General features: G+C 39.6%; 1 protein-coding gene across 1 annotated transcript in view; it reads left to right on the plus strand.

Moving 5' to 3' along the window:
• Nucleotides 1-568: 568 nt before the first annotated feature.
• Nucleotides 569-24,106, plus strand: part of ANKRD13C (ankyrin repeat domain 13C) — a 74,883-nt gene continuing 51,345 nt past the window's right edge. Inside the window, exons 1-3 of the mRNA XM_081085895.1 lie at nucleotides 569-1,322; nucleotides 13,082-13,123; nucleotides 23,767-23,871. Coding sequence (XP_080942021.1) covers nucleotides 881-1,322; nucleotides 13,082-13,123; nucleotides 23,767-23,871 — 589 coding nt within the window. The 5' untranslated portion in view covers nucleotides 569-880. The remainder of the gene's footprint in view (nucleotides 1,323-13,081; nucleotides 13,124-23,766; nucleotides 23,872-24,106) is intronic.

The raw sequence follows: 24,106 nt of genomic DNA on the forward strand, positions 1-24,106 counted from the left end.
AGCCCTAACCCCTTCTACAGTGACTTTTCTGACACTCCAACTCTAAAATTTGCTTCTTTTGGGGGGAGGGGGGGGGCGTGGGTGCGCGCGAGCAACCTAACTCCCCGCGTCCGCTTCATTCCTCCTGCAGTTCAAGGCTGAACCCGACTGCTTGCCTCTCTTTCTCCCTCTACCAGCTGAGCTCCTTCCCGCCAGGGGTGGCATTTTAGAAACCTACTAGCTCAGTGCGCGGCACGAAGTAGATGCTTCGTGAATGAATGCCCCGTGCATCTCAGTGACATCACATCCTGTGTGCAGTGCCGTCAGCCGGCACTCCGGGGAGCCTAGAGGTCGGAGGGTTCCAGCCATTGTTCATAAGACGCAGCAGAACCTCCGCGAGAAGCGCGGCCACCGGGAGCGACGGGTCTTCTAACGCAGAGACTCCCGCGCGAGGCTGGGACGCGGGGCCCCGCAGGTGCCGCCGCCCGGCCGCCCTCCGGCAGCGGACAGCGCGGGGGCGCGAGCACGCCGCTCACCTATCGCGGTGTTTCCTTCCTTTCCCGCCCGCCCCCCCCCGCCCCCTTCCCGGGGGAGCTCTCGCGAGAGAAGCCAGAGGAAGATGGCCGTGCCCTGTTTTTCGGGCTGAGACCGCGGTGGCGTTGGCCGCGACGGGGCCCGGGATCGCGGTGCCGTGGGTCCCTGAACACTAGCTCCCCCCAGCGAGCACGCGTCCTTTCGTCCCCGGCGAGGGCCGGCTCCTCTTCCCCCGGGAGATGCGTCCGTCCGGGGCGCGGGGGCTCTCGGCGAGTTCCTGCTGCGCCGGCGGCTCCCGGCCGCCGCTCTAATCGCCTCCTGCCGCCGGCGCTGAGCGCCCCGGACCTCCTCCCTGCCCCTGGCGGCGATGACCGGAGAGAAGATCCGCTCGCTGCGGAGGGACCACAAGCCCAGCAAAGAAGAGGGGGACCTGCTGGAGCCTGGGGATGAAGAAGCGGCGGCGGCCCTCGGCGGCACCTTCACCGGCGGCAGGGGCGGCGGCGGCGGCGGCAAGGGCGGCAAAGCCTGTCACAAGATCTTCAGCAACCATCACCACCGGCTGCCGCTGAAGCCCGCCCCGGCCTCCGCTCCTCCCGGCGCGCCGGCCCTGCCGCTGCTGCACAATTCCTCCGTCACCGCCGCCTCCCAGCCCCAGACGCTGCTAACGGGCGCCCACCCCGTGGCGGTGGCCGCCGACGGAGGCATCTCCCCCGCGCACTACCCGGTGCACGAGTGCGTCTTCAAGGGGGACGTGAGGCGGCTGTCCTCGCTCATCCGCACGCACAATATCGGGCAGAAAGATAATCACGGTGAGGAGTGCGCGCCCCTTCGCCTCTCCCTTCCCGGGCCCCAGGCGCGCCGCGCCCCCCCCACCCACCCACCCCCCCCCACCCCCCGGTGTCTGCAGCCCCAGGCTCTCCTCCCGCAGACCCTTCTTTCCTTGGCTCGCCGTCCCCGGGAGTCGTGTCCCCGGGAGTCGTGTCCCCGGGAGTCGTGCCGGGCTCAGTGACAGCGTGCCAGGGGCCAGGGGGTTGGTTCCGGTGGGTGCCAAGGCATGCCCTCTCCTCACCCACTGCAAAGTTTCCTGCGAGCAGCCGATTTGTTAGTCTTTGAGACAGGCCTTCAGTGTGTGTGGATTCTTGATGATAAGCAGTTTTAGGGTGCCTCTCATCCATCCTGGCTTTCTTCCTTTGTTTGTGGAATTAAATTTCTTTTCTTATCTCTCATCCCCCACCTTGGGGTCTGAGTGTGGGACTCGGATATTGCCCACCTAAACCTTCATCACCTCGGTCCAGATCCCCACAGGATTGCAGCTGGTTGTGATGGGGACCTGCCAGGTGGTGGTTTCTCTGTTGTTGTTTTGTGTGTGTGTGCTTTTTAAATGCTTTTAGGAAAATATGATACAAAGTGTCTGAATTTTGCATTTAAGATGGAATGTAAAGTGCTTTGATTTTTGAAAGCCACACAGTTTAAATGTGTTGACATCTGATACCTAGAGCAAGTAAAGCGACTTCCGAGTAGGTAAAATTTTGTTGGAGTAGAGTTTTGAGTTTTTTGCTTGTTCTGGATAGGCAGTTGCTAATATTTCATCTTGATGACTGTGACTAAAAATAGTACTCTGTGGTTTTTCATGGTAACTTCACAACCTATATGACAGAATGTAGTATCATTTGTTATGCAAGGATTTTATTTCCACTTTTTGCCTTACCTTAACTCATCAGCTGATTTTTTTTTTATATTTTTAGTTCTAAAAACAATGTGATTGAGTTGACCTCTAGTTAACAGTAAATTAATGAAAACGAATGGAAACACTGATATTTTCAACATTTCATAGGCCATTTAAACTGGGTAGTTGGCAAATGTTGTTGATAGCTTTGCTTTTAACTGACCATGACTATTGCATACATTCAGTTAGAACACACTAATGAACTCTGTGCTCAAAATAATATAACACATTGATGAAATACTTGCCTGTGGAATAAGCTCCCTTAATTCCATTGGACTCTAGGCTTCTTATCTAAAATTAGGGCAGAAATTGAGGTGAAGTAAGATTTCTGTTGGTTGTATAATTTTCTAACAATTGCTCTTGTATTCTGAATTTAGTGATATTATAATACCACTACTTGTCATTTGTCATAAATCAAATCCCCCCAAAAGTTCCTGAAAACTGCACCCAGTTTTTCATTCCTACATTTTTTATTTGTTTTACTACTGTTGCAACAAGTATAATATAGTTCATTGATGGTAATTGTATTTTAACTTTTTGGGAAAGAATGTTTAGTGGGAAAAATGTTGTAGTTTCTGGTTATTAGTCAGTTATTAAGAAGTTTCTCTTATTTGGTCTTAATAGTAGCTGCGTTTTACTTTATGGTCATTGTCTTTGAAAGAAAGATCCCTGAAAACATAAAAGATGCCTTTTGAGAGTTAATTCCTTTTCAAAAAAGAGCGAGATGAATATAGCTAAGTAGGATAGTATGGTATGTTAGAACTGATTTTCTTGATTGATCACAAATGGTACTGAATTGCAAGATTATTGGGCTTCCACCTACACTAATAAAAGACAAAGATGCTAATTGGCAGTACCTTCGCTATGCTCATCAGCCAGTCAGAAGAGTGTGCAAATTAACCCAACAAAGATGGCCGTTAAATTTGCATACTGCAAGCAGATCCCACTGCACCGCCCTGTGCGGGCGTCAGCGCGATCCCCAGCCGCTGCCCGCCCCAGCGTGGGATCTGGGCCTGCCGTGTGCAACTGGGGGAGACAGGGCAGGCACTGCGGGATCGGGTGTGCCATCTGCCACCAGGGGAGCGGGCCTAAGCCAGCAGGTGGTTATCTCCCGAGGGGTCCCAGACTGTGAGAGGGCACAGGTTGGGCTGAGAGACACCCCCTACCCCCCCCACCCCCACCCGCCAGTGCACACATTTTTGTGCACCGGGCTTCTAGTATTCCATAAGATGCAACATTTAGAAGTTGGTTTGTTAAAATACAAATTCTGTTCAAAGTAATAGGAATCCTAAATACCCCTAAGTTCTTGTCCATAGTCCACTGAAATTCATTTTTTAAATTGCCTGGATATACCAAATGTTTGCATTGTGTTTAGCTACCATTATATTGTTGATATTTCTGATGAATGTAACCAGTGGCTCACATACCTGTGGAAAGTGTAATTGTTTCCCCCCCTTCAATATGTATTCTCACGTCCTGCAGTAAAGTCTCTAGGAAGAGTAGTTTGTATTTAATGTGCTACTTGTTTAATCCCTTTTTTCTCTATAGCTGCATCATTTCCGCATTATATTTTGTTATTTATACACTTGATTTTTAGTAACCTGGATACTTAATTTAGATTTTTAGAATATTTTTCCTTTCACATTACAAAAGATAAATGCTTTTTAAGTCACCCAAACAGAAAAAAGCTATGTATTGTATTTGGATTGTTGTAACATGATAAGTGCATAGCAGAATCATACACTCATACCAGTGCATAGCAGAGCCATACAATCATACCACATCATATCACATAGTTTTATGTTCACTGTAGAGATTCCTTCCACAACATTATGATAGTGGTCATCATAATAGATACAATTTATTGCGTGTTTCAGCACTGTACTGTTTACACACATTATCAGATTTAATTCTCACACTCTGCAAAGCAGAGTAATGCTTTTATCCCTATTCTAAAGGAAAGTTTTCTGAAGTTGCATACTTAGGATAAGTTGCAAAAATGAGAAGTGAACTCCAAAGCCCATTATCAACCTCTTTGTAAATATTTCTGTTGATCAGGACCCACTGTATTGCAAAGAAGTCAATTTTAATGTGTATGTGGCAGTTTACAGCCAAGTGCTTTAGTATATATTTTCCCATTTAGTGGTTATTAGTAGACTTGTAGAGAGATTTTGCCATTGGAGAGCTCTCATAGTTTTTCAGAGCCCAAATCTCTTGCTTGTTCTGTATCTTTTTTATTTAAATGGGCTACCTGGTTCACTTGATAGTCATTTAGATGTTTGACAAGAGCTATCATGTTCTCCTTATCTTCAGGTAAACATTCCTAACTTCTGTATCCATTCTTCATATAACATCATTTATAAAGTGCTTAGAGTAGTCCCTGAAACAGTACATACTAAGTGTGTGTTAAATAAGTGAAAATCTGAAACATCTTCTTTCAGTGAAACTCTAGTTTTTAAATTCTTCCTTCTTTATTGAATTGAATAGGAACAAGGAAAAATAGAGCTTTTTCTTTTGTGGTAAAAATGTTGGTTGAATATGAATTGCTTTTTTTGAGCCATCAATTATTTTGAGGTCTACTGAATTTGGATCCAAACAAATCTCTTGAAATTTAAGTTAAATCATGTATATACTGTGTTTAAATATGCCAAGTGGCCGAGACCGGTTTGGCTCAGTGGATAGAGCGTCGGCCTGCGGACTGAAAGGTCCCAGGTTCGATTCCGGTCGGGGGCATGTACCTGGGTTGCGGGCACAACCCCAGTGGGGGATGTGCAGGAGGCAGCTGATCGATGTTTTTCTCCCATCGATGTTTCTGACTCTCTATCTCTCTCCCTTCCTCTCTGTAGAAAATCAATAAAATATAAAAATAAATAAATAAATTTTAAAAAAAAACTTATTTAAAAATAAATAAATATGCCAAGTGATTGTGATTCAGTGTATGTTTAGTAACAAATTTTTTTGGGATGGGTAAAAAGATCCATTATGTTAAATGTACACAGATTTATTGAACTTTTTATATTTGGTATATCTTTTCTCTTTAGCATAGAATTAAAGTTTAAGTATAAATAAGCTTTTTTTTTTTTAATATATTGACTATTAAGATTTTTCTGAATCACTTTTAGCCAATGGTAGTTAAACAAAGCATCATGTTTTTACCTTTTCACCTTTAGAATTGATAATGTTGGTGAAGCATATCGAAGACTTTCTTGATTTTGAGTGCACTTCCTATTTGTTAAACATGTAATTTTATTTTTTCTCTTAATTTACTTACATATCCTTAGAAGTTAAGCACCTTCTCTTGGCCATTAGTCAGAGCTTTTAGGTGTTAGAAAGATGAAAGATATTGATATATAAATTGCTCACCACAGCCTTTTCTAGATTGTGAACAATTTCTGATCTATTCTGAGAGATTTGGCAGTTTCTACTGCCTTTAATTACATTGCCTGGCATGTGACAAGCCATCCTCTCTATATACAGTTAATTTTTATTTTTCCTGAGTTGTAGTGTAATCTTGAAGTGATTGTAGATTTCAAATTTAAGTTAAAATTCAATTTAGAGTATTTCTAAATGTGGGTAACTCATTGAAGTGATAAGGAAATAATTAACATGTGATATCTCTGCCTGGTAGCTGACAGATGTCTTCATGCAGGGATTTTAAAACATTTTAATTTTGAAAGTTTAAAAATGTATGTTTGAGAATTGAGGCAATAGGATAATCTGTTTGGTGTTTGTATGTTTTTTTCAATTCTGATTTATTCTCTAGAAATCTTTAAATTCCCTTTTGATATTATTTTGTCACCAAAATCTTTATGATAGGTGATGCAAGAGAATAATGCATATTATGTCTATATGAAAAGAACTGACTATAAAGCTAAACTGCATGGCAAAAAAAAAAAAAAAAAAAAAAAAAAAAGTCTTGAACTAAACCTCAAGTGAACAATTTTAGCCAGGAGGATTATAATGATGGCACATCTTTAAAAAAGAACGCTGGTAGTTGTATATCTGTCCTCGTGTTGTTGTTGTTGTTTTGTCTTTTTTTTAATATTTTGATTGATTTTAGAGAGGAAGAGAGAGAAAGAGAGAGTAACATCAATGATGAGAGAGAATCATTGATCAGCTGCCTCCTGCACGCCCTCTACTGGAGCTGGAGCCTACAACCCAGGCATGTGCCCTTGACTGGAATCGAACCCGGGACCCTTCAGTCCACAGGCCAACAATGCTCTTTCCACTGTACCAAACCAGCTAGGGCTCTCCTCGTCCTCGTATTTTGTAGTCTTTTCTGAACTTTGTTTTTAAAAGGCAGACCTTGTTTTCCCTTAGAATGGTTCTGGAGGCCCAAGATAATCCATTCAAGTGTTATATACCTTTGCTGGGGTTGATTCATTTGATAATTTTGTTTGTTTGTTTGTTAATCCTCACTCGAGGCTATTTTTCCATTGATTTCTAGAGAGAGTGAAAGGGAGGGGGAAAAACACACACAGAGAAACATTAATGGGAGAGAGACACATAAATTGGTTGCCTCCTGCACACACCCGACCAGGGCTGGGGATTGAGCCTGCAACTGAGGAATGTGCTCTTGAACCCTTCAGTCCATAGGCCTACGCTTTAACTTAACCACTGAGCCAAACAGCTAGGGCCAGTTGATCTTCATGACCATATGAATATGACTTTCCATCTTTCACCTCTTCCCCCATGTGCATCTCCAACCGAGTAGGACTGCCCATGGGTTAAGTTTTGAGGTTTAGACTTCACTTGAGATTTTATCTGATACTTGGATTTATACTGCCTGTCAGTCTATGAGGTTAGGTTCATTTGACTCCTGTAAGTCATCTGTAGTTTGCTACATTTAGATTCTTGATGGTAGATATCTATCAGGCATGTTAATGCATGCTTTCTCTTACTCAGCACTGTACTGAATTTTATAAAAGCATATGTGCAGTCTTGCATATCCTCTTATGCGTATGTATCGTTGGGTTGGCTTTCTTGTGGAGACCTGCTTTGTCCGGGGGCGAAATGTTTTTTGGAGAGTAAAAACCGATTTTAACACTATGCTAATGGTTTTTTATCTTTCTTTTTCTTTTTTTTTTTCATTTATTCCTTCATGTAACAGATATATATTGAGCTCACAATGTGTGATAAACAGTGTTTTAGGTCTGATTTACAGCAGTGAACTAAACGAAGTTCCTGGTCTCCTGCTTATATTTTAAAAGGGGAAAGGTAAATAATTGACAAACCAATACATATATGGTAATGATAAATATAGAGTAAAATAAAGCAGGGTGAGGAGGGTAGAGAAGATGAGGAGAGGGGAGGTAGTAATTATTTCATGGAAGTCAGGTTCCGGGAAGACATCAGTGATAAAATAGATTTAGGCAGTTATCTAAAGGAAGTTAGAGAGCGCATGTCTGGCAGAACAGAGTTTCAGGCAGATGCAAAGAAAGTATCATGTTTAAGGAATAGGAAGGCCAGTGTGGTTGGTACAAGGGGTAGAGTGGAAAGAGGAGATTTGAGAGGTGACAGGGAGGAACTTTTATAGACCATTGTTCAAGATTTGGGTTTTTATCTGAGCAACATAGGAAGCAATTCGAGGATTTGAAAGAGGAGTAACACTGATTTTAAAAGGCTCACTCTGTCTGCTCTCTGAAGCAAAAACTAGGGGACACAAGGGCCAACTTACCATTCTCTTTTAATAAGGAAGGGAGCTATGGAAATAGGAGGCAGGAGTTGATGAGGGGTTGGATATAATACCCGCATGTATGAGTATATAGTATAGTACCATTTGTGAGAAAAAATACAAAAATTCTCCCTATTGCTTGATTGGATGAGACTTGAAGGTGTCTGTAGAAGCTAGAGCTATGTTAGTTCTAGTACTTGTAATTTCCTGCTTTGCTTCCCAGATAGGGGGCACATCAAGTCAAAACTATTTTTGTAATAATACAGTCATAGCTTGCCTTTCTCACTGTGCTGACATTTTTGCTCATGGTACAAAAGCAGTGGTGAATAAAATTTTTGGAACCTTAACATGAATCAAGGCACCAAACTGCCAGTAGACATTATAGTATTCACTGCCATGTCCTTGCAGTTTTAATTTTAAAAGCCATTTTTCTTAATGTCTTTGATGAAGTTGTAGAAATGATTAATTTTATTGTCTTAATCTCAAGTACATATCTTTTTTATATTTTTTGACATAATATGGAATATGCATGATGCTCTGCATACTGAAGAGAAAATAAGAGAAAACAGCTCTGCAGTTTTTTGAGTTGTAAGCCACTTGCTTTTGTCATGGCACCCCATTTTTACTTGGGAAAAAAAAAGCCAGTTTACAGACAAACTATGGTTATTCCAATTTGGATATTTGGCACACATTTTCTGGAAATTGAATGAAGTGAGCCTGTGACTTCAAGGAAAACAATTGATAGTATTGCCAGTGGGGAAAAAACATCAAACTTTGAAATGAAAATTAGTATTTGGAAAAAGTTTGATAGTTTCCCGATATTTAAAGACAGTACTAGTCAGATTGGTGATATTACCAAATGTGAATTTTTTTTATTTTATATAATAAAATGAGTTAACATTTAGAAGATCTGTGTAACTTGGTCAACCAATAATTTTCAGATGATCAAAATCATGTATCATCCCTAACCTGTTTGGCTCAGTGGATAGAGCGTCAGCCTGCGGACTGAAGGGTCCCGGGTTCGATTCCGGTCAAGGATATGTACCTTGGTTGCAGGCACATCCCCAGTAGGGGGTGTGCAGGAGGCAGCTGATGGATGTTTCTCTCTCATGGATGTTTCTAACTCTCTATCCCTCTCCCTTCCTCTCTGTAAAAAATCAATAAAATATATTTAAAAATAAAAAATTAAAAAAAATCATGTATCAGTAAAAGATCTATTCATTCATTTTTTTTGTTTGTTTTGAAAAATGTGATTATTTTTTCAGAAAATTTATATAAACATAATGGGCTTATTTTCCTTTTAAAATTAAATAAAAATGTAAAAACATTAAATTTTAATTTCTAATATGGCAAAAATTGATAGATTTATATTTCTAAAAGATTTTTGGCATCTTCAGTAATTCTTGAGTATAAAAGGGTCTAGAAAAAAAAGGGTCTAGCGACCAAAATGTTTTAAAACTGTTAGTGTAGTAAAAGGAATAAGGATCTTAGAGTCATGACTCCCACAATTTCTAGATACGTAATTTTAGAAAATTACTTAACTGTTATTAGCTTTATTTTTCTTACCTGTGAAATAATATTTGTCTTACAGGGTATGAGCAAATTAAATAAGATAAGGTATATAAAGTATATAGCATTGTATTGGGCACATATAATAGGTGAGCCAGAAATGCTAGCCATTTAGTTAATAATTTGCATACTTTCATACTGTAATAGTCTTAATGTTACTGGAGTGTTTTACTCATTTGATAAAACAGTTCAATTTTGTTTACCAAGTTAGAACCAAGAAATCCAATTTCAGCTTTAAAACTTCATTGTGAAAACTTCACCGAGAAGGTTATTTTAAGTTTTGATTTTCTTTGTGTAACTAGCTTAAGCAGCAGATAGAGGACTTAAAACTGAGGGGATAATAAATGAAGGTGACTAGAACATTTGAGCCCTTATTTCATGGTACACTTGGTAGGTAAAGTAAATGCGGTGTTGGTTGGCTAGGTGAAGATGATGATGTTGATGATCGTTCGCATTTAAAATATTGAATCACAGCATGATATTTGGCTTCCTTAATTGTAGTATGTATTTCTGATTATGTTCTTAACTGTAAATTGAGAGAGATTAGATTATTGAACTCAGTCATTTCTAGTTCATGAATATTTTGGAAATGTGATTGATTTGGATTTGAAATGAGAAGTTTCATTTGTAACTTAAGTAGATACTTTAACTTTACATCTAGATGTTCTTGGATGGGTTAAGAAAACAGTGTAATTATCTAGGTACATCTTTAGCTACCCAGTTACCCTCCTGGGCAGTAACCAGTGTTATTTTCTTATTTTCTTTTTCAGTTACCATTTAGAGCATGTTATTTATTTATTTATTTATTTATTTATCCTTTAAGATAGAGAATGAAGAAAGGTAACTGTTACTGCCTTTTCTACAGGTAGGACAAAAATGAATATTCAGAAATTTACATATTTGATCTCTAGACTTCTTGGAGTTCCAGATTTTGTAATTTTTCTACTTGGGAATCTCATAGATATATTAAGATATACTTGTCCAAAATGGAGTTATCATTTTCCATCTCACACCTAGCCAATCAGTGTTTTAGTAAATCACATTAACTATCCAATTGCTTAAACTTCGGTCATTGGGATTATTCTTTTTCTCACCCCATTCTCCTACCCATACACATCAATCAACAAGTTATTTTAAATCAGTCTACTTTTTGTCTCCATTGCCACCACTTGAAACCAACCAATTTGTATTATCTTTTCCTTAGAATACTGCACCAGAGTCATAACTAGTTTCCCTATGCCTCTCCTCTGTTCCATTCTCTATATGGTAACAAGTATAATCTTAAAATTTATTTGTATCAGGTCATGTCCATGCTCAAGATCCTTTAATGTCTTTTCCACTTAAAAGTACATTCATATTTCTTATCATTGTTACAGAGCTCTGCATGGATTTGGCCGTTGCCTACTTCTCTGATATTATCTTGTACAAAAATCTTTTTTTTTTCTATGTTCTGGCCTTGTCTTCTTTCAGTTCCTTGAATATTCCAGGTTACTTTGGCCTCTGTCTGGAATGCTTTTCTTTTCATTCTTTGATTTCTTAGTTCCTACATATCTTTTAGATCTCATTTAATTGATTTTTAGATAGGAAAGGAGAGGGGGAGAGAGAGAGAAACTTTGATGAGAGAGTAAAACATCAATTAGCTGCCTCCTGCATGCCCCTTACTATGGATCAAGCCTGAAACCTGGGCATATGGCCTGACTTAGGCCACAGGATACTTTTTCATTGGACTTGTTTTCATTCTTACTCATATAAATATTTCTAACATTATGACCTAGCATTTTGAAAAGATCGCTAGCTCACTCTAAAGGGTATGACATCTTGGGGGGACTGACGTTTGTCTTTGGAAAATAGCTTATATCAGTGACTTTTGGTAGTCATGTCTGTTCTGGGACATGCTTCAGTGTTTGATTATTAACAATTATATCATAGTGGTTTTCCTATTCAACTACGTTAAGTTCTGAGGTGTGAAAACTGGGGAGTATATTGCCTAGTCACTAATTGAAGTTTGTACTTCAAATTTTTATTTCTGAAAACCATAATGTGAATTATATTCCAAAGTCTGCCATTAAAAAAATTTTTTTTTTTTTGGTTTCTAATGACTAAGACGAAGATATTTACTGTAACGCAGCTTGTTTTTTTGGTAAAATTTCTTATAAATACAATTTAAATTTAGTGAATTTATTTGTGCCTTGTAAATTTTACATAAAATACATTCATGCTCTCTTTGCCATTTTTTTCTGGCTTTATTGAGCAAAAGGGGTGTGTGTGTTGGCAGGTTTTGGCAGGTTTTGTTTAGCTATGAGACTGGGATAGATCACATGCAGATTTTTTAGAAAATGTAATCAAGTTTTTTTAATCCTGTATATGATTTCTTCAATCATGTGTAGTTCGTTTTATTGGAAAAAATTGTTCATGTAGCAACTTCTGTAAAAATGCTAATATCTGAAAATTAATACACATAAACTTTAATTAGTAACTTTATTTTAAAATGTTACTGTAGCTTTGATTTCTTCTATAATCAAGAAGTTTTGAGGCTGTATGGTTTGGGAAATCATTTTGAAATTAAATTAGTCATTCTGTAACATCAACTATAAGATATAGTCCGAACTCTAGAACATAGCCTGCAGGTTCTCAAAAAGATTTGTCTTTTGCAAATAGTTCCTATTTCATTATTTGCTATTCTTTTACAAGCTCTTGACTCACACCAATTAAAACCTTTTTTGTGTATTTCCCAAAAACTGTTCTTGCATTTGAATGGAAGACTAGGCAGTGTTGCTTTTTTTCCCTACAAATTTCTAACCTATTCAAGACTTTTTTCACTGTGGTCTATCTTTAATATTTAAGTCTCTCTGCACAGGCAAAATTAGGTGCTCTGCCCTGTGTTCCATTATCATGCTACACTCCCTTCTATTCTACTAAATAATATAACAATGATTTATTTTCATATTAGTCTCTAACAGAATTTTGGCAACTTGAGGATGGGATTGGATATTATTGATACTTATCTCCAAGCATGAGTTTATAGTAAGTATTTAAGTTTGCTGAATGAGAAAGAATAATATGACAGATAAATTAGCAGCAAAAGAAGCTCTAAATCTATTTAGAGAAGAAATCCCTAAAGCAAAATGGGTATCTTTTGGAGAGAGATGGGAGTGGGTTGGCAGAGGTAAGAGGAGTTGGCTGTATTATGTTTGGAAACCTTAGCATCTTCTGACTTTGAATTTGACATATAAACAGGATCATTTGCAATCACATTTACTTTGCTTAAAATCTGTCAGTGAAATTTGTGAAGGAGATGAAACTATTTTTAAATACACACTTTCTTATCCTATATAATAAAGATGTAATATGCAAATGGTTGTTATGTAACGACCAACCACGTAACGACTGGATCACAGATCAGTAGGAGGGTGGGGAAGCGAGCTACACGTGGGCGGTGGAGAGCTACAGGAGGGGGCAGGGCAGCAAGCTATGAGGGGGGGAGTGGGAGGAGGGGCAGTGGGGGAGCTACAGGAGGGGGGCAGCGAGCTACTGGTACATGGATTCGTGCAAGGGCTGCTAGTGTTTTTATACTAATTTAACTTTTTATTTTATTTTAGGAAACACTCCTTTACATCTTGCTGTGATGTTAGGAAATAAAGGTTAGTAAATACTTTCTTTTTTTATGTTTAACTTCACTGATGTATAGTCAGCCTTAATTTTTCCATGTGAATTTTGTCTTTTCAGATTTTACAAATTAGCGTGATTATTTTATTTGCTAATTGAGCTTAGGATTCAGTATATGAAAAATAAATATTTTCTCATAGTGGAAATCTTTTTTTTTTAAATCTTTTTTTTGTTATATGCAGTGGGGCCTTGACTTACGAGTTTAATTCATTCCGTGACGGAGCTCGTAACTCAAATTACTCGTATGTCAAATCAACAGTGAACGAGTGAGACACGTGATGCTGGGCTGATGTTGTGGCCTTCACTGTGACGTTCGCTGCACAAACTAGCGGTGGGGTATCTGAAGCTGGCTCGTAACCTGAATTTTAGCTCGCAACTCAAAGCAAAAAATCGGCCGAGAGACGGCTCGTATCTCAAAAAACTCGTTAGTCGGGACACTCGTAAGTCAAGGCCCCACTGTATATCTTTATTGATTTCAGAGAGGAAGGGAGAGGGAGAAAGATAGAAACATCAATGATGAGAGAGAATCATTGATCGGCTGCCTCCTGGGGATGGAGCCCACAATCCAGGCACGTGCCCTTAACCGGAATTGAACCCGGGACCCTTTAGCCCCCAGATCGATGCTCTATCCACTGAGCCAAACCAGCTAGGGCTCATAGTGGAAATCTTATATTAACCTTTATGCTTTGTGAAATTATGGGGTTTTTTTTTCCCTTACTTGGTTATTTTGTCAAGCAAGTATTTATAATTTTAGGAGACTCTTATTTTCATATATTAAGGTTTATTCATTATTGTAATACTTTTAATATTCAAAGAGTTTTATAATCTTTAATGTGAACTTTTATGTATTAAAAACTCAAGTCTAGTCTTTTGTATATGATTGTAAACATTTAATACTTGTTTATTCTTTAATTAAGAAAACAACTTGTAGACAGGTGATTTAAAAGATCTGCTTTATAAGGCTATTCCTAGATGCCATAAAATCTTAGTTATCTGGATTCCCAATAATTCTGAAAAGTGAGGATTCCAGATAGCTGATTGGCAACCTTTTTTAAAAAATATGTTTTTATTGATTTTAGAGAGAGGAAGGGAGAGGGAGAGAGAGATAGAAACAGAGAGAAACATTTGTTGGCGCCTCCAGGATCGAGCCTGCAACCGGGCATGTGCTCTGGCGAGGAATTGAACTGGGGACCTTTTGGTTCATGGGTCAATGCTCAACCACTGAGCCATACTGGGGAGATGATTGGCAACCTTTTGAGTGCTAGAAGTTAAAATTTTACATGTGTTTGCTAAAAATTTTTTTAAAACATATACTCTTTCTTTTTTTAAACAGGCTTATTAATTTTAAGACTTTTTTTTTTTTAAGACTTTTTTTCTAACCTAGATGTATCATTATGGATATCTGTTATTGTTATACTAGAGGCCCAGTGCACGAATTCATGCACAGTTGGGGTCCAGCCAGCCTACCCCAACCGGCGGATCAGGGACAGGCCTGTTGGGAGGAGGAGATAGCAGGAGGGTGACCAGCCGGCCCACCCCAATTGGGGCCCGATCAGGGCCAGGCCAGCTTGGGGGAGGGGCTGCAGGCGATTGGGGTGGGGGGGCCAATCGGGGTCCAGCAGTCTGGGGGAGGGGTCATGGGTGGTGGGCCAGCCCTGCCCCTGATTGGAGTGGGGGGGGGCTAATCGGGGGCAGAACTGGTTGAGGGGAGGTACCATGAGAATGGGGTGGGGGGGCCCATTGGGGGTGGGCTGGCTGGAGGGAGGGGTTGCAGGCAGTAGGCTGGCTGGCCCTGCCCCTGATGGGGGTGAGGATGCGGATCGGGGGGGTGGGGGCGAGCAGGGGAAGGGGCTGAGGGAGGTTTGCTGGCCAGCCCCACCCCCTATTGGGGAGAGGGAGTGGACAGGGGTGGGGCTGGCTGATCGGGGGCGGGGTCAGTCAGGGGGAGGGACTGTGGGAGAGGGGGGTTTGGCCTGCCGGCCCCACTCCCGATCAGGCCTGTTCGCTGGCCGCATTGGGCATCATAGTGACTGGTAGTTACGACGTTTCAGTCACTGGCTTTTTATATATTATATAGACTAGAGGCCCGGTGCACAAAAATTTGTGCACTCGGGGTGGTCCCTCAGCCAGGCCTATGCCCTCTTGCAGTCTGGGACCCCTCGGAGGATGTCCACCTGCTGGCTTAGGCTCGCTCCCTGGGGGATCGGGCCCAAGCTGGCAGTCAGACATCCCTCTGGCAGTCCGGCAGCCCTCGGGGGATGTTTACTTGCCAGCGGGAATCAGGCCTAAGCTGCAGTCTGACATCCTTAATGCTGCTGAGGAGGCAGGAGAGGCTCCCGCCACCACCGCTGTGCTGGCAGCCATCAGCCTGGCTTGTGGCTGAGCAGAGCTTCCCCTGTGGGAGCACACTGACCACCAGGGGGCAGCTCCTGCATTGAGCGTCTGCCCCCTGGTGGTCCATGTGTGTCATAGTGACCAGTCATTCCCAGTCGTTCTGCTGTTAGGGTCAGCTTGCATATTACCCTTCTATTATATAGGATAGAGGCCTGGTGCATGGGTGGGGACCGGCTGGTTTTCCCTGAAGGGTGTCCCGGATCAGGGTGGGGGTCCCGCTGGGGTGTTTGGCCAGCCTGGGTGAGGGGCTGATGGGTGTTTGCAGGCTGGTCACACCCCCTTCAGGGTGGGGGTCCCCACTAGGATGCCTGGCCAGCCTGAGTGAGGGGCTGATGGCTGTTTGCAGCTGGTCACACCCCCTTCAGGGTGGGGGTCCCCACTGGGCTTTCTGGCCAGTCTGAGTGAGGGGCTGAGGGCCGTTTTCAGGCTGGCCAAGCCCCCCGGCGACGGAAGCTCCCAGCCTCTCCTTTTTTCCTTTTTTCTTTTTTATTCTGGGGTTTATTTACCTTCTATAATTGAAACTTTGTAGCCTTGAGAGGAGCTCAGAGCTGGCCAGGGCGGGCGGGAGGGAAGCCTCCTGCTCGCTCCAGCTCCATGGCCATGGCCGGCTGAAAGCAGGTATCTGGGGTTTATTTACCTTCTATAATTGAAACTTTGTTGCTTTGAGTGGAGCTCAGAGCCGCCTCGGCAGGCAGGAAGCTTGGCTTCCTCCATCATTGGGGCAGCCAAGCCTCCTGCTTGCTCCAGCTCCGTGGCTGCCGGCCGCCATCTTGGTTGGGCTAATTTGGATATAGTCACTCTGATTGGCTGGTGGGTGTGGCTTAAGGCGTAGAGAAGGTACAGTCAAATTGCATGTTTGACTTTTATTAGTGTAGATAGTGTAATGTAGTTGGTATAAACATTTGATCTCAATAGGTGCTGATCCCAGGGGTGTTACTAGAACTTGCTTTGTTGAAAAAAAAACACAGAATTCTTTTGCTAGTTTGGTTTTTTAGTTCATATGCTTCAATGAAGCATATGATATGCAGGGTAACTTAATTTTGATTTAAATTCTGTGTAAATTGGTGACTCATCTATTTTTTTTATTTAGTTACACTGCTTTTTTTTCTTTCTGGAAGTAACAGACTAACTTAATTAACTTCTAGAGATTCATGAAGAGGCTACATATTTTAGAAACTTAAGATATGGGCACTGGCTACATCTCAGGAAAAGCATTACCAAGGCAGTTTGAAGGATCATCCATTCTCCTTCCTTCCTTCTTACCTTCCTTCCTTTCTCCCTCCCTCCTTACCTCTCTTCCTTCATCCATCCATCCGTCATCGGCCTATTTCTTGTGGTATATGTGCTAATATATACATACTAGGAGCACAGCGTGTGATTTGAAATCGCGTGGCGCCGCCCACCCTCAAGTCACCAGTCTGCCCCTGCCTCACTCTCCAGCCCTTGAAGCAGCCACAGCTGCTGCTGATCAGGCCCTCCCCCAGTGCAGGTGCGTGGAGGACTATGCCGCCCCGCTCCCGACGCTGCTTGCACAATCTCCTCCTGTTTGGTCGACTCGTTATTGCGTCCCGGTTAATTGGCATATTTCTCTATTTTATATATAGAGATATGTATATGTGTATATATATATGTGTGTGTGTATGTGTATATATATATGTGTGTGTATATATATATGTGTATGTGTATATATATACACAAACACACACACACACACACACACACACACACACACATATACTGAGTGGCCAGATTATTATGACCACCTGATGTTTGTAGGCAAATTAGCTATGATTTTGCACTGAAGTTGCTAGAGGTCCAGACCATTATAAATAGGGAAGCATGTTGTTTATCATGACAGTAGAAGTGATTTTTTCCCCTTGAAGATATGGGTAAAACAACACGATTTAACAGCCTTTAAATGTGGGATATATTTGAACGTGAGTGCCCAGATTATTATGACCACCCCATCAGTACTTCGTTGGGCCACCTTTTGCCCTTCGATACTGCAGCGATTCTTGGCATTGACTCCATGAGATGTTGAAAGGTGATGCGAGGGATCTGACACCATGCCGAAAGAATAGCACTGTCTAGTTCTGTGAGATTTGATGGTTGTGCAACTAGCTGCCTGATGGCTCTTTTAACTTCGTCCCACAAATGCTCAGTTGGATTGAGATCTGGTGATTGTGGGGGCCACCTAAGCAAGGTAAAGTCTCCCTCATGTTCTTGAAACCACTCCTGCACAATACAAGCACCGTGGCATGGCGCATTGTCTTGTTGGAAGAAGCCTTCTCCATTGGGATACGCCATCAACATGGTAGGATGAACTTGATCAGCAATGATACTTAGGTATGTTGTGCTATTCAGACGTTGTTCCACACTAATTAAAGGGCCCAAATCATGCCAGGAAAACATGCCCCAAACCATAACACTGCCCCCACCAGCTTGAAGGGTTGTACCTCATGCATTTGGGGTGCATGCTTTCATGCTGTTTCCACCAAATTCTCACTCTGCCATCTACATGGTGCAACTGGAAACATGATTCACCAGACCACATGACTTTTCCAATGCTCGTCTGTCCAATCCTTGTGTTCCTGTGTGAATGGGAGTCGTTTTATCTTGGTAACTGCAGACAGCAAAGGTGTTCGAACAGGCCTTCGGCTTCCATATTCCATACGATGTAGTGTATGGCTGATTTGCCTACAAATGTCCGGTGGTCGTCATAATCTGGCCACTCACGTTCAAATATGTCCCACGTTCAAAGACTGTTAAATCGTGTTGTTTACCCATATCTTCAGAAAAAAATCACTTCTGTCATGGTAAACAACCTGCTTCCCTATTTATAATGGTCTGGACCTCTAGCAACTTCAGTGCGAAATTATAGCTAATTTGCCTACAAACATCAGGTGGTCATAATAATCTGGCTACTTAGTGTGGGTATATATATATGTAATAATCTGCCTTTTCCTGATTTATTTTTCAATGTTTACAGAAATTGAACATGACCTAAAATAACTGTTCTAGAATCCAAGATAATCATGACTTTCTGATTTCAGTATTCACCACTAAATAGTTTTGTTTCTTAGGTACCTGAATTTCTGAGCAAAATGTTCGATGGGTTTTTTTCATCTCAAGCCAAGCCACCGTAATGAACGACTGGCATGCTCATGACTTATAATTGGAATTCGTATTTACTTTTGTGAAACTATCTCCATCTACCTGGCTTGGGATGAGAGTTGGGGGTGGGAGAGAGAATCAGAAATACAGAGGAAGAATGTTTAGTTTAGCAGGTATGTGGGTAGGGAAGGCCATGAGAGTCATCTCTAGTATAGCAACATTGGTGAACATGTATCAGATATAGTTGGCTAAATTTGACCAGTAAACACTTGCACTTTTTCCCAAAGGGCATTGGAACAGAACTTTAGAAAATAACAAATATGTTCATCATTTACAATATGCTAGATGCTCTTTTTTAGTGCTTTACACATATTTACTTGTTTAATATAACCATATGAGGAAAATACTGTTATTAGCCCCATTTTACAGATTTAAAAAAACTTAGCTCTGAGAAGTTAAGCAACTTTTCCAGAGTAAAGGTGCAGGATTTTACTGAACATGGAGTATCGGGCTATAGAGCTTGGATTCCTATTATGCTGAACTGCCTTGATCTCTTTTTACTGAGAACCATTAAAAAAAGATATGATCTATATCAAAGTTAGCTAACATCATGTCTTCCTCCATCCAGTTTTCATGGCAGACATAGTTAATTAGATGCCAAGACTGATTACTGTTCTAAATTTTGTACTTTAATACAAGTATGGATTTACCAGGATTTGAATGTGAAATGAAGCATATTTACCATCCCAGGCCTAAGTGTTCTAATGTTAGGTGGAGGTATTGTTATGTTTCATCATAGGTTTATATCAACCTGTACAAAATGTAGTTCGCAGAACATTGGTTTCCTGGGATATTGCTAAGTATTTTGAGGAAAATAGTGTCTCCAGGTCTTATCAATTTGGAAGATAGTGGATTAATAAGTATTAAACAGTTTTCTTTATTATGGACCTTCTTAGAACTTTGATATGCATTGTGGGGAATGCATATCATGGGTTGTTGCATCTCTGGGTTATTGGGGAAAGTGTTGGATTGGAGTCATTGTTCCTTATAGTTATTTGATGTTTGCTCTTTTTCATAAGTATCTTAAGACACTAGAATTCTGTGGAAGGTATTTTGGGAAACTGATGATTCATGATCTGCAAATAATGTTGGTATTTGCTGTTTCTGAGTCCTTTTCAGTAATATACTGACCAATTTACTTTTGTCCATTTATATTTTTCCACTTTGGTTTTTTTAAATCCTCACCCAAGAATATTTTTTCCATTGATTTTTAGAGAGAGTGAAAGAGAGAGGGAGAGACAGAGAGAAACACTGATGTGAAAGAGACACATCAATTGGTTACCTCCTGCATGTCCCCACCTAGGGCCGGGAGCCTGCAACCGAGGTATGTACCCTTGACCGGAATTGAGCCCGGGACCCTTCATTCTGCAGGCTGATGCTCTATCCATTGAGCCAAACCAGCTAGGGCTATTTTTCCACTTTTATACTCTTTTTTTTTTTTTTACTTTATAAAAAAACTATGTCCTTTAATATTTTTTGATATTTGATTGCACAAGAGTCAAATAGAAATGTGTAGAAGTTAAAACATCTACCTTGTACTTAATTCTGTAAGTTAATTTATTTTATTTTTTTTCTTCTTTTATTGTCTAAAGTTTTACATATATCTCCTTTTTCCCCAATTAACACCCCCCTCCCCCCAGCCATTCGCACCCTGGGCAAGCCCCCAGTGTCTGTGTCCATTGGTTACTGTAAGTTACTTTTACATACTAGTGTTCAGTTTGTGCTACTCTGTTCTCTATCTTCTTCTTTAGAGCTATACTATACCTTTTGTGATTTCATTGTTGAGGGGCACTTTCTGTTTGTATACTTCTTTGTAAGCACAGTATAAATTCCTAGTTCATTCAAATTGTATTTATTGATTGAGTTAGAGAGAGGACTATCATATGACTTTTACACTTTTATTTATTTCTCTTGCTCATCTTAACCTACTGAATAACCTTATTTTTTCACTTTTGAGGTCTGATTCTTCTGAATTTCTGGGTCCATTGATCATGTTGGCCATGTTGGCAGGAAAGATTTTGAATTATGGATTTTAATTAAAATGGATTATACTTAAGGAAGATTTTAAGAATCTTTAGGAGATGAAATGGAAAACTAATCTTTAATTCTTATCCTTTTTGTTAGACATCAGAGATGTATTCTTCAGGCCCGTTGCTGCAACTTTTAATTCATTCTCAGTCTTTTTTGGATATGCAATTTAAAAATTTTCTCTCTGAAATAATTCTAGGATTATTCTAACTTTCATAAGGATCTCTCTGGATTTTCTGTTTTGTTTCCAACTGTCCCATTCTACTCTCTTTGTATTTATCACCTTTATGGTTTTTGCTTATTTATATGTGATTTCTGTTTCTCAATGATTTCATTTTGTCCACATTACTAAAGTTTTAACTTCTTTGTGCCATATTCATGTACTCTTTAATCTTTAAGCCTTTGTGCCTGGTTGATAACTACCTTGTTTTCTTATTATTCATTTTTAAAATACAGAGAGAAGGCATTTGACTGATCCTGTTTTTTTTAAATGTATGAGAATGTCATAGATCATTGACATAACTATGGTTATCTGACTTTTCCTTAGTTGCTCATTTCTATGTCAGTTGAGTTATAACTGGTGAGTAAAGGGCACCAAATTCAGCAGGTTTTGTAGTATGTTAGAAAACATAGTTGATATATCTAGCATTTAAATCATGCTAATCCTGTACCTTAGTTTACACAATTTGGATATTTGCTTTAGACACTGTTGTGCATCTTGCTTATTATTTTTAAATTAAAAAATTTTTTCTTTAATGATTTTGAAGTTATTAATACATTCTTATTGAAACAATTGAAATAATGCAGAACAAAGATGTACAAGGGTGGGCAAAAGTAGGTTTATAGTTGTGAGCATGTGAAACACAGAGGTTAATAAAGCTGTTGTAATAATCATAACCTGCATGTTTTTTTCATACAAACAACTGTAAACCTACTTTTGCCCGCCAACTTGTATAAAAACATATCTCCTACTTGTTTTCTGATGATATTAACATTAATAACCTAATATGTATCCTTGCACATCTTACTACTTATAACACAGAGGCTTAGTTTACTTTTACTGAAGTTAAATCACTACATATAGTACTTTGCCATGTGTTTCTTTTCACTCAAATGTTTATCATGAAATATTTTTACAAGTCTATAGATATCTATTCATGTTTGTGTTTCCCCAACTTCTTTGTATGTGCACACATATACACATTTATATAAAACCCTATGTTAGGTTTCTTGAGGAGAGGGTCCATTTTATTTATTTTTAAAAATTCTTTTTATCTTGTCTATCATTTTCTCTCTTTATTAACCCCCTCCTCCCAATTAACATGGTAAGCCATGTTAACCTGCTGGATATTATTGTATACTTTTTTCCATGCTTACTATTATATACAAATTATATACAAATATGTGTGTATGTGTCTAAATACACACTCATATATGTAATTTTTAAAAATTGGGATCATAATATATAGTTCTGCATTTTCATTTAGCAGTACAATGTGGACATTCCACATTGGGATAGCTTAAATTTATTCCTTTAAAATTATTTTTACATTCCTGAAAACTTTCAAATATATGTGAGAGATTATCACAACGAACATTGAAGTACTCTCCATCTAGGTTCAGTAATTGTTAACATTTTATCATATTTACATTACCTTTTTATCTTAGCGGGTTATATGTATTACTGTTGCTGTACCATTTAAAAATTAGATGTGGACATAATGACATTTTATCACAACTACTTCAGCATGCATTTCTAAGTCATTCTCCTTCATACCATGATACCGTTATCACACCTAAGAAAATTAATAATATTATTGAATATCTGATATCTAATTCAGATTTTATTTTTTTCAGTTTAAAAAATGTCTTTTATAGATGGTTTATATCAAACCAAGACACGTTTAAGGTTTACTCATTGCATTTGGTTGATATGTCTCTTTATCTTAATCTAGAAAAATTTGCCCAGCTTTTTCTTCCTCCTGTGTACCTGTTAGAAGTCTTGCCCAGCTAATTTGTAGAATGTCCCCCCATCTTGGATTTACCTATTTTCTCGTGATATTATTTAACTTTTTCTTTGTTTTCAGTCTCTCCTGTAAAGTGAAAATGAACTGTAGAGGCTTAATTAGATTCAGGTTAAACATTTCTGGAAAGCATGCTGCATAGGTGATGTTATGAACTTTTTTTTTTTTTTTTTTTTTTTTTGCTTTTGGGTCAGGAGAGGAGCCTGGGAAGTGGAGAGGGTTTGGAGAGATGAGGGGAGGGAGTCAGGAGAAGGGGCACTGGGGCTCTGGGAAGGGGCCCACGGAGCTCTATGAACTTTATTATATTGCATTACTTTAGGATACACATAATGTCTAGTATCTCACTATTAATGCCACTAAGTCTGTTTACTTGTTTAAGAGATGAAATAATGAGCTTCTCATTTGATATTACAATCAAATCTTTTTTGTTTGATGTAAATTACTCTTGAGGTTCTTGGGTTATCTTTTAGAGTAGAAAACATTTTCAAAATACTCTTGAGAACAATTACTAAGAGACATAATTCTTCCATTGCAGAGATCCAATTTATTTTTAGAACTGATACTTCATGAATCTGAGGATCTGAAATAACCTGGTTAAGATACATAGAAATTATTATTATTATTATTATTTTAAAAGTATTTGTATTTTTATTGATTTCAAAGAGGAAATGAGAGGGAGAGAGAGATAGAAACATCAGTGATGAGAGAATCATTGAATGGCTGCCACCTACACTCTCCCCACTAGGAATCGAACCCGCAATCTGGCCATGTGCCCTGACCAGAAATGGAGCTGCAACCTCCTGGTTCGCAGGCAGATGCTCAACCACTGCGGCACACTGACTGGGTGATCCATAGGAATTAAATGTTTAATTCTCCATAGTGCAGTATTTTATGGATTTGTTTTCTATTAATTTGGTTTCTTGAATTTTTACATGATTTTTATATTGAGCTTCTAAAAATTACATGATGTTTGATATTATTACCTCTTTATGTTTCAGAATGTGCCCATTTACTTTTGGCTCACAATGCTCCAGTAAAAGTGAAAAATGCTCAGGGATGGAGCCCGCTGGCGGAAGCCATCAGCTATGGAGATAGACAGATGAGTAAGCAATATAAATTACAGTTGTTATATAGTCTAAAAATATGAAGTGATGCATTTGAAATATTTTTCATTTAGCATAACTTTCCATGCTCTGAAAAGTGTGCAGTTATTTATAAGCTTATATATGGATTATTAGGAACTTGAACATTGCATGATACATAAAAATAAATGAGGAATTATGTTTAAAAGTATGTTTTTTTTCTCTTTTAATAGCATCCTGCCCTATTGTTGTTTTT

Source organism: Myotis nattereri (assembly GCF_964212035.1).
Source record: "Myotis nattereri genome assembly, chromosome: 3".
Taxonomy (NCBI): Eukaryota; Metazoa; Chordata; class Mammalia; order Chiroptera; family Vespertilionidae; genus Myotis; species Myotis nattereri.